Here is a 12,253-nt window from a genome sequence, read left to right as displayed (position 1 = left end):
TAAATGTCTGAAACCGGTCTCTTTGGGGGACGTTTATCTCTCTTTGGATAAGCCCCTATACTGTTACATTTCCTCAACTACACCAGCAACAACCAAGAAAAGCCATAGATGACACATGAGATCTATGAATCTGAGAGATACAGTGGAAGAATCAAACTTTAGTCCACAAGCTTCTACAAGTTGTCGTTTTTCCTACCACAATCCAAATTAAATCAGTCAAATTATAAAACCCACTATCAACATATCATAGGTACAAATGCATTCAGGGTATCTGGTGTATTTAACACACAATATCATACGCCAAACACTATGTTATCATAATCTCAAAATGTATTCAAGCTCTATACCTCATCCTAGTGATATTTACAATAAAACCTTTGTTATATACCTTACTGATCATCACTGTTACTTTTGCACACTGGGACCAGTAGAAGAAAAAGAATCAACTGACACAATTTTGTGACACCAATTTACACTTTTAGAATTTTTCTTTCACGATGTCAGAATAAGTGGGTAGTGGCACACATATGATAACAGATGGTAAACACACAGCATTTAACAATCTACAAATATATCAACTTACCGGGATATAGGCTTACAGACATTTTCTGATCACAAAAGTTTGATATCACAATGACAAAGTGCATCGCCATGTCAGACTATTAACAAACTGCCAGATCATGATATCAATGCAACAAATCACCAGCCCTACTTAAGGAAAATCTCTTCTTAGTCAAATATCATGATTAAGAGTTATGATCGAGTGACACTGTCTACAATAATAATAACATGTTCAGAATACTTATCCAATTAACGTCTTTCAGTACTTACATTAAAACTGAATTTCACAAAATGGAAAGGATTTACTTGTTGCCTGAATTTGAAGTTTTAATGATAGTGAAGTCACTAAACTGGTTCAGAATAGAGAGTGGTCAAATAACGGTATTACAGTGACATTAACATAGAGATAACATCAGATATCTATATAGCCTTGTAGCTCTGGCCACACGTTGTCTAACAAAAACAAGACAATTTTCAACAAACATAAGACCTCTCCATAGATTATGTGTAGTTACAACAGGAACCATAGGAACCCAGTCTTTTAAATTTTCAGTTCAATAAACAAGGAACACTGATATATGACTGGGTTAAACTATGAAACAATTACAAATAAAACTTTCATGTCCTGTTATAAGATCTTCACGTCTGAGAGATCAGTTTCTTATACCAATCAATAATGAATATCATCATGTAATCCAGTTTATCAGTCAGACTCTCTGAACAATTAAACTCCATCAAAATCACACATGAACTGGTACTGATGATTATCAGTTCATCTGTACACCACAAGAACGCTACTCAGTAGTTACCAACAGCTACATGTTACCTAGGACACATATACATATGTATATGTAACATCTGGTACAAGGAAACAGACTCGTCTATATGAACATTCATCGGCCATTCCAAGCATTCGGCAAGACAAGCACATTTGTGTGCACCCTGTGCTGATCTCTTGGACAACTTGCACACCAGTTTTAGAGGAGGATTCAGATACGGTCAAAGTTTTCTTCACAAATCTCCAGATTCCAGACAAACTTTGTAATACTGAGAGTATTTGTATGTACAACACTAATCATGGCCAATTCTACACTTTCACACACACTCAGACACAATATCATGAATATTAAAACTGCATATAGGGAGAGAGGAATGATGTATTAGATTGTGCAGTGCTAGTTTATAATTGGTGTTGTAAGTGAAGGAAATAAAAAGCTTTCACAATTGTCATGGCATGACACATACACAGAGGTCTGTATGTGGACACAAACTACTCGAGAGTAAGGAGAGCTAGCTAACAGTGGCGGCAGCCTCTACCTCATCCGAAGTCTCATTTACAAAGCTTTTTTCAGGGCAGATGCCAGTCTTGAAATATAATGAGAATAGTGACAGCTCAGATGGTAACCTACATTTTGTTTAGAACATAGCAGTGTGATTTCGACAACACATAAGTGGCAATTTAGATTACAGTTAATGGAAATGATTGGTTTCAGTTTTTTTTAAGCTGAATATTTTAATATTCATCAAATCTGACTGAAGATAAAAACATGTATTAAACAGATATTAATAGATATGTATCATGTACATAATGTATTTCAAGAGTCATTGGTGTGATTCTCGTAATCTTACGCAATACAAGTGCCAAATAAGACTTCAGTTGTGGCATTACTTACAATTCTGTACGAAGATTTGACACACACAGCACAATATTATCCTTAACAGGAATCTTTAAAAGCCACATTTTTAATGTAATTGGTGGAACATAGATTTTTTGGCTTTGTACCCTTCACTTTGCCTACCATTTTATCACATTCTGAAATGACCGAGTTGATATTTTCCTTTGAAAGCAAAACGGCATACAGAGCTGGGATGCACATAAATTTACCCTGTACTTTACCTTATCACACAAAGCTTTGCAATTTCCTTCAGCAGACCATGTGCTCAGCTCTACCAGTTTCTGGTTGAATTTGGATGACAAGCTCTCTTGGCGTATTCTATATTTACTGAACTAATATATTACTTTCAGATCCAAATCATTAGTGATTATATGACACTGAGATGACAAACACTTCAAACATTCATAAGTAATGAAAGTCAGGCGTCACTGTGCAAAAACCTATGCAGATAAGAACATTTCTAAGTCTTCTTCTTGAGTATTTCACCTACAGACTGTAAACATAACAATACCTGTACAGAGCAGGTCAGCAAAGTGTAAGTTAACGAATGAAAATATTTGATTCAAACAACATGTATACCAACAACAAATATTGAAAACCCCTGAGATATGAGCCAGTATAAGGCAGTCCAGTCTGGCTGTAAAGAGGCGACTGTTCATAAACTCTGCACACCATGCATGTTTTTCAAGGCCGAGAGCGCTTCTGTAAGAGCATTTGACGTAGTGTGTTCGCCTCTTCTCGCAGTGTGGCCACTTGAGCTCTCAATACAGCATTCTCCTTCTCAAGATAGCTGGCACGGATTGCAATTTCATCTTCACGTGATTTGCGCGCATCTCTGGATTTCTTGGCAGCGTTATTGTTTCGTTTTCTGCGTTCAAAGTATTTGTCATCTTTGGATTCATTAGGGATTGGCTTCTTTTCGCTTCTGGGTCGTTTCTGGCTATGCTGGACGGTGGCCAAAGCCCTGGCCAAGGCTGGGTTAGGTGCAGCTGTAAGAAAACACACCTTATCATGCAGTTTAGTCAACATCTAAACACCTGCTTCTTTCTTAGGTTCATACAAAAATTCCTCCATTTTAAACTTTCAACATCTTTTACTTTAAACTACGCAAGGTTCAGTCAAATTACTATCCAGATTAGCATTGAATTCATACAACAAGTGCAAGAAAACACCAAATCCTATTGGAGAGACGTCACAACTACTGCAAGTTTGTGCTTGTTGAGTAATTTATCTTTGTCCTGAAAAGTTACTAAAACTCACAGTAAGCGGAATCTCCCAGGGGATCAGAGGCAATCATGGCCGATGTGACGGAGTTGATACAGGCCCTGGCCTGTGCTATCCTCTTTTCGGACAGCCGTCTCATTGGCACAGGTTTAGCCAGGTAGTGCTGCTGCATGGCTGACATGGCGGCCTGGGAGACGGAGCCAAGCTGGGACTGTTGGTCAGGGGCCGAGTGGTGCCCCGATGGGGGGTGATGACCCATCAGGGAGGCTTGTGCGTGCTGGCTGTGGGCGAGTTGATGATGGCTGTGCTGAGGACCACCCATTGGGGGCAATACCTTAGGATCGTCAGGGCTACCTGTTCAATCCAAAGGGTTAACATCGTTTCATTGATTGCGCAAATCTGTATGATAACTCTGAATTATATCAACTTGTTTTGCACTTTTCTGGCTAAAAATGTTATAGACTAAGAAAAACAAACAACAAAAGCACATATCACCAACAGGCTAACCCTCACCACTAAGACAACAAGGATTACAGACGTACCTGGTGGGGTGGGAGGCATTCCCTTTTCACTCTTTATGGCATAGCCCCTCATATGGGCCTCGTACATAGCTTCAGCTGCAGATGGTGGCATCATCAACTGCGCCATACTCATGTCCTGACCCGACACACCAGCCATGTCTGAGGCACTGATCATCCCCTCAGGTCCATTAAGGCTCCCAGACACTCCGGGGAACTGCTCTGTGTAGAATCCAGGACCAGCTTTGCTGTGACCAACAGGGTCTGGAAAAGTGAGCCAAATTTGTGCTATATCCCTAACTAATAAGACAGCTTTATTTATTCAGGCCTATCTATTTATTTATTTGATTGGTGTCTAATGCTATGTTCAAGAAATTTTTTATGGGTGAAGGAAACCACAAACCCTTGTCAGTTACCTGACAAATATCCTGACTTAAAACTGCAACCAAAACAGCGAGCTGGATTTGCACACGCCACTTCATTGGTCAAGGGCCTGATAGTCACAGCCAGCCGGCACTTGAACAATTTGAAGCTTGTTTATTTAATAAATAATGTTAACTTAATGAACCAATATCTACAGTGATATAAAGGTATTTTTTTTCACATGATATTACCTGTAAATGAATTAAAATATAACATAACAAAATTGATGACGTATCTCCCAGAAACATAAACGTCCTCTTTAAACAGAGATAAGTAAAACAAGCTTACCATACTAAGCTCCTATCTCAGAAGTACTACATGTATGTCTTATCTAGGGGCTGAAAGGGGAAGTAACTCTTTCAAAATGATTGTTTTAAAGACTTGTAAATGTTATACATGGAAATGATGATTATGTAATACTTAGGAAGACGTAAAAATTACATGATTAAAAAAAATTCTCAGGGTAAAAAAAATGTCTATATATTTAAGCATGTCATTTTTACAGCACTCTAACATCTGGTTGTGTGACAAAGCTAATGCAAATTTTCACTTTTCCTCTCCTATTTAAATACAGTATGAATACACTTTTAACTTCAAAAACTTTTGTACAAAACTTTAATCATCAAGAACACTTAAATCTAACAGAAGCTGTCTTCTGTTACACCTGGATCATTACCTCAAAGTGCAGCTCTCATTATTATGGCTTATGCTAAATAATACAAGTTAAAATGATTTTTGTCAAGTACATTGGGCTCCATTACACTAGCACTATAACCTAAAACACATTAATCTGCATGACAGCTCACTGGATTTTACATTTTAACTCCAAATATTCCTAAATTTGAAACAGAACTGAAAATTCTAAAACACTTTTCAATCTAAAAGTATCACTTTAAGAATTACACCTCAAATAAAACACATTATGATCACTAGCCTTTTCTTTCTATCCATTCCTAACATCCTTACATATTTTTTCTGTATACTTTTAAGGTTTGACTGTCACTGATGATCATAAGATGTTCCTTTTGCATCCATATGTAGATTAAAGATTAATGCAAAATATTGATGCCATTGTACATAAAGCTCTAGATTGTATTCTGAAGAAATTCCCATAACATTAATAAAAAATGTTTACACAAATGAAGACATGTCAAAGTCCTTTTACTGCTGTTTACATTTTGCCAAATATTTACCATACTGAATATATATTTTAATTCTTGGAATGCTACAGAAGCACAGATCCACTTTTCCCCTGCTCCACAAATGTATTCTTCAAGTAGCAAATTTGTGAATCAATAAATGTATCTGTATTATTATTGCCTTGAAAGCCTATACAAAAACTGTATTTTTACTCGCTTTAATTGTGATTTTAAAACTTTTCTAAATATGAAACTATTTAGTGTTTTTCTTGAAATAGCATGTGTTTTTCCATACAGCTAATTTGTTGTGATAAAGCAAATCTGGGCGATGGACAGCAAACACACACACTGGTACATGGTTTATTATGCTAGGCGACATGTACTGTAGTGTAGACTGAACAGTGCACAGTGGAATCCAGACATCCTTTCACCCTGTCTGTATTGTGGCATCGTCCTTCAGTACAGCGTGTCTGGTTTGTAAATTTGTACTCTTAAACTACAGAGGAAGTTTTTTTCTTAGATTACACATTGCAGCACACATCGGCACACACAGATTATGAACATGCTGTGGCCTCCAAAATGTACAGTAAACGCATCGCACTATTACATAGACTATTATGTAATAGCCCCGCAAATGTGGAGCATTCCAAGATGGCTACCGCACACGGAGTCACTGACCACAAAGACCCATCGAAACTTACCATAATTTGCTGTTTCTGGACGACCGGTAAAGTTCGAAATTTGGGGAATTGCACCCTGATCTATCCCTCCCTGGTAGTCATAATACGATCCTTCGGCCATGGCGAATAAAAACTACAATTTTAGCCCCAGTAAACATGGGTCTAAAACTGTGATCACCGATTACGTCAAAGCCTCCGCTGACACAAGCCCTTGTTCGGAATACGCAATGGATTCGCCCATTCTACGGAGGGGGGATAGGCCAAGAGTATATATATATTCCTCGTCCCTGAGGCAATAACTTGGAGGGGAGGTTACGTCATCAATACATTTCGATTGATATATGTGAATAATATCCAATGTACAGGGTAAACATACGATGGATCAATCTAATTTACACGACATGACCGTGCCCTACCCTACCACCCCTTGGTCAGTCCCACTAGTTAGATGACTAACTGACCAGTCACGTGGTATCACATATAATGCAGAGGGCGCTCCCAGAGTGTGACCAGTACACCCACCTAGTATTGCTGGCATGGCGGTAACAGAAGCCGCTGACTTGGCGGGCGGCAAGCGTTGGTACATGCATGTAGACCAATCAATAATGTCTGTGCGACTGGGTATAGGCACAGTGTGCTTTTTCAACAGCCAGTGTATCTATAGACTGAGTGGTCGCTGTCAACTCTGTACTTTTACACAGCGCCAGTTCAAGGCCTTTCATCACATCATGGCCTCCAGATTACAAAGAGCGCGCCATGTATTAAAGTGTAGTCCCAGCCGAAGAAATTAAACCGACCTCACCCGATACTTTGAACATTAAACGACTATTTTACAAACAAATTTGGATAATTGACAACACCTCCTCCCACCACAAACACACCCACTCGAAAACAGGTCTGGATGGGAATCGAAAAATAAACGAACACCTCCAACTAAATCACCTCGTACAAACACAAAGAAAAATTCACCCATAAAACTGCATGGCCGCCATGCAAATACAAAAACACAAGCATGCAAAGGTTTTGTAGGACTCTGGGTCAAAATCATTAATTAAAGTGATAAACAGATTTATAACGTGCTGTGGAAATGTGCAATATTTGCTTAACCCAAGTGTTTTGTATGACAATGAGTGTACATATTAATTCGATGAAAATAATATGTACATATTCTACCGGGAAATTATCGTATATGTGGTTAACGGTTCCAACTTTCTTTTCTTTTTCTATTTTTTTTGTCACATTGCAAAGCAGCGGATTGAGACATGCACGTTTGCACCATTGCCAGTGTGCTATCAGTTCTTTTTGAGCAAAAGTATAGTTTCAGCATTTTAGCAATGATTTGGGAGATTAGTTTAACTTGGCTTTCATCTAAGGCCTATGTATTCAGTTTGTGTGACAGTCTTTAAGCTGAGTGCCATGTATAGATCTGTTTTTGAAGGATCTGTATATTCATATTTTTGCAGTGATGTCACAGCTGCTCTGAACCAATCATCAGCACACTGTTTGGTCACGTGACTAATGTACTCGATGTGAAAGCAAAAAGAATTTAAAGAGCCATTCCGGTGCACGCTAATTTCAGGGTAAAATTTCTAGTATGCGACATGGGTACATAGTATGTACAAACCGTTATCACATAAAGATATGTTAAGCTTCTTGGGCAATTCAAAGACCCTGTAGTGCAATTCAGTCCAAAAAAAAAAATGTTTGGTCATTTCCGTACAAATTCTTGGTGTCACGCCCATTTGACGCTACTATGACTTCACAAAATTCCAGTTGACGTCTCCTGCTCAGAAGCCACGTCATCCGTGAATGAGCTTTAGTGTGATTGAAGACGCCACAGATTACGTCACTCCAGGAAAAATGACGTCGCTCCAGAAAAATGACGTCACTCCAGGAATTTGTACGGAAATTGCCGAAAATTTTGTTTCTCTAAGCACTCGGTATTAGCAGGATTATTTGAAGATCTGAGAAAAGTCATGCATGGTGTATGAAACAACGCGTGTTTTGCTGGACAGGGTACTTTTCTTTTTCCATTCATGGATAGAAGAATCTTGGCTGAAATGGCTCTATAACCGACGTGAGATACTCATCGAAGAAAATTTTAGCATAAAAAATGAAAAATATAGCTTTTAGGTTAGAATTTCTTTCTGGAAATGTAATTAGGATGTACTCTTTAAATATGATTGTTCCATCTCAATGTAGTACTTTGAACTTTATGAATCCGCAAAAATCATTTCGCTAATTTATCGCTCCATGTTATTTATCGCCTCCTACTCTTTACAATGAACGAGGGAGTCCGTAACGAAGGGGTAAGCATACCAGCACGGCGCAATGACTGAGAAGCCTCCCACCAACGCGATTGCTGTGACTTCAAGTCCAGCTCATGCTGGCTCCCTCTCAGGCGGTATACGTGTGAAGGCCTGCCAAGAACCTGCGGATGTTCGTGGGTCTCCCCCGGGCTCTGCCTAGTTTCTACTGGCTGCCGTCGTATAAGTGAAGTATTCTTGAGTACCTTACGGCGTAAAACACCAATATAATAAATAAATAAACCTTTCTCAGGAACACGGGGGCTTGAAACTATGAATTAGATAAAACTTGGGTGTATGTAACGCTTGAAGAAAACTGGGTAAAAGGCTAATTCACTGTAACAGTTGTCAACATTATGTACCATCGAAGTTTACCACTATAACGTCTCACAAGTGGGCCAGCGGCAATCTTACAGGGTTTGGTGCTTGCACATTTACCTGAAGGACTGCTCAGTGGCTTTGTTGTGGTTTTGCTGCTGAAGGTTGAAGAAAGGTGTGGGCAGACCGGTTCATCCAATCCACAGTTAGCCGGCTTGCGTGACAAGTGAAGAGATCGATAATTTGGCAAAACGTGGGAAATACTAAACATACACATCAGTTTCAAGTCAGAGTGAAATGCACGCTGGTTCCGGAAAATTGGAAGTAAATAATTGCCAATGCATAACTAAACACAGCAAAACCTATAAATTATAACCTAAACTGTGATGAAAATAAAGCTAGATATATGTGGCAATGACGGGGATGAAAAGATACTGTCATAATGTTACAAACTGTTTATCTTTACATGCATATATTATGTACAAATGTACATATTATTATACGAGAATAGATGGCGCTGTTCTTGTTGACAGGTCACGTGACTCTTTGTACTTATAAATTCCCTGTTCTGCAGGTAATCTCCTCCCATGGGAGGCCACGAATAAAAACTGGAAATACAAAAGGAAATCAACCAAAGAAGACAGGAAAAACAATAAGAAGACCCATAGGACCAAAGAAAATTATCCCCTTTCTGTTAAATAACCATGGCAGCATTTGAACCTATACAGTAAGCTATATACATACTACCCCAAAAAGGATTAATTCCAGTAATTGACTCATGTACATATGTAAATAGCATACCAACCCACTGCCATTATCTATCAAAAATATTCATGTGTTAAAAAAATAAAACACTGATTTGATGGGCGACGATATCCGCCAGGAAAGTGACCCTAAAACCAGCATTTAAACCAAAGAAATATGATCTCCAGCCTGTTGTACATTTGCAACGACTCAACATCACCTAAGTGGTAGAAGACGTACGGCACAATGAGAAAAATTTTCCTGGACAATGTTTAATGGTGTCTCATGTGATATATATATATAATTTTAAATCACGATCCGCTTCCGCTTGCCTTGGTTCAGGAGAATCTACAGAACCTTTGGGACTCCAAGTCATAAAGTTTTAATTAAAAGCTTATTCTTACATTCTTTTCTGGAATATCATGAAACAAATTTTAATTTTAATTTTTTTTTCTTAATTTTTATCAGTTCTCTACGTGTGTGGTGTCTGAGCTCCAGTATGTAAACCGTTGTCGTTAACGTTAAAAATCCTAAAATTACACTTGCAGGATATCACCCATGCATGCAAGAACATCTACATGCCCTCAAAAAGGGACAATAATCTGTTAAATTTATCAAAAAGTTTGTTGTATAAACTTGCTAGAATGAATGTATTCTGTTATTGCAGCAAATTATTCTTCAGTTGTATAGCAGATTATTCCGTTATATATATAGCACACATATTACGTAGCGCACATATTACATAGCGCACATATTACATAGCGCACATATTACATAGCGCACATATTCCACTGATTTAACATAAAAATGATAAATCGGATAGACCAATCGGATGTTATGTCGAATGTGACACACCATCACCTTATAACATATCTCTTTTCTGTGCATTCTGTTCTGAAATAGAGCTGTATATAAGTAAAAATGCAACATCACCTAGCATATTAATTTGATGTACGGTTCTGTCTGATCGGCATATATAAGTATAAATACAACATCACTTAATATATGGATGCTGCATGCTCACATGAACAATAGAAAATGGTCGCTATGTGTACGACACGTAACATGAATTTCCCGCAAATGAACTTAACAAGGGATACAGAAAATATTCTGACGGGCTATACCTGAATTGTAGGTATGGTACATTTATTCAAGCGTGACCAAGACTGAAACAATTTTAACCCAAGAAGCCCTATCTCCACAGTCAGTCAATCAGCGTCGATCCTGTATCCCTTTTAGGGGTATATATACATTTGTCTGTATATATCGTGCTCGGTTTTGAACACATATATACGTGCCAAATTTGATTTTGCTCGTTTTTACACTGCGTTCTTGGATGCATGTATTTCGCACTAATAATATATATCTATATAACAATCGGGCCTGGATATGGGAAATTGCATACATGTAACGAAGACTATGTATAAAAAACTTACATTACATAGGATATGAAGATCTATTTTTACAACGACAACGCTATAAAGATAAGAGGCTATTAAATCAAACAAAGGTTCTATGATATTTATACATGTTCATGCAAACCATATGGTGTATCCATCTATATGCGAATATTGAATTTTTAAAGAAGAAAAATAAAATGCGATGGATTTGATACCCATTTATGAAATAATGTTTAGGACTGAGATACACCTGTTACCTTATAGATGTACAGGTTATCGTAAATGCATATATAAATGTTCCTGGGAAACACATTCAAGTAGACAATATGTCCAGATCTGTGCATGATTGTTATTTCAACAGAAATGTATGTAATGAGCTATATGTTGGTTTGAATGTTTGTTTAATTGGGTTTATTTATTTACTTGTTTGATTGGAGTTTTACACTGTACGTAAGGATATTTCTCTTATATGTTTTTCGAGAAATGTGAGAATTTCCTTTTTCGGGAGAAAAACATTGTGGAATACAAACCACCGTACTGCTTGGATTTACCGCAATAAGATTCAGTATTATAGGTTTGCTCTAGCCGGAGTTGAGAAAATTCGTTTCATCCACTATGTTACAGTCCATTCATCTTCATCGTATAAAACCTAGTGTTTTCCAGCCGATAGTAACGGATCCATTGGACCTACCATTAAATGCATGTACCACTATAGCCGGCGTGGCTCAGTGCTGATTGGTACGTCGGTAAATCGTTAAGTCAGTTGACCCCACATTCGTGCGGCTCGTACCTTATAATCCTCCAACTGCCCTGCGCAATAACATGTCTCAGAAAATGCTCCGGAGCTGACGCTGGATAATTTGATTTGATGGTCTGGTTTGTTTTTCCTCGGGTTTACATGTACTTCAGTCGTTTTGAACATTATTTCAGTCACGTCACAACGGTGTTTCCTTGTTGCAGGCCGGACGAAAAGCTATATAGAGTTGAGGACATCGGGTTAAACAAGTAGTCATTTCACATAGACATTTCTATCTTGTGTAAAAATTTTATAAAGTTTTTTTTTTAGTTCTATAAACTGAAAAATGTTAAATTATTTTAGGGTCATATAGACAATAAAATTTGAACCACGTCATTAATGTTATCTGAAGAAAAATGTGTAAATTTTTTTTAAAATTAAATTGGTTCGGACGATACTGTATTTTACACTTCGCCCGTTTTTCTTATATCAAGCGAGCTAATAGGCCAAGGCGGCCATTTTTAAAGT

General features: G+C 37.8%; 1 protein-coding gene across 1 annotated transcript; it reads right to left on the bottom strand.

Annotated features, from left to right (window-relative positions):
* Positions 1–2,541: 2,541 nt before the first annotated feature.
* LOC135471375 (transcription factor VBP-like) lies at positions 2,542–6,401 on the bottom strand. Its single transcript, XM_064750589.1, has 4 exons — positions 6,243–6,401; positions 4,004–4,243; positions 3,498–3,815; positions 2,542–3,226 (listed from the first exon to the last, which is right to left on the bottom strand). The coding sequence occupies exons 1-4, from the start codon at positions 6,340–6,342 to the stop codon at positions 2,922–2,924; spliced, it is 963 nt and encodes a 320-aa protein (XP_064606659.1). The 5' UTR covers positions 6,343–6,401; the 3' UTR covers positions 2,542–2,921.
* Between the last annotated feature and the right edge of the window lie 5,852 nt (positions 6,402–12,253).

Source organism: Liolophura sinensis, chromosome 1 (genome assembly GCF_032854445.1).
Source record: "Liolophura sinensis isolate JHLJ2023 chromosome 1, CUHK_Ljap_v2, whole genome shotgun sequence".
NCBI classification, from domain to species: Eukaryota; Metazoa; Mollusca; class Polyplacophora; order Chitonida; family Chitonidae; genus Liolophura; species Liolophura sinensis.
The sequence above is the reverse complement of the archived record's forward strand: the minus strand, read 5'-3'. Positions and strand labels throughout refer to the sequence as shown.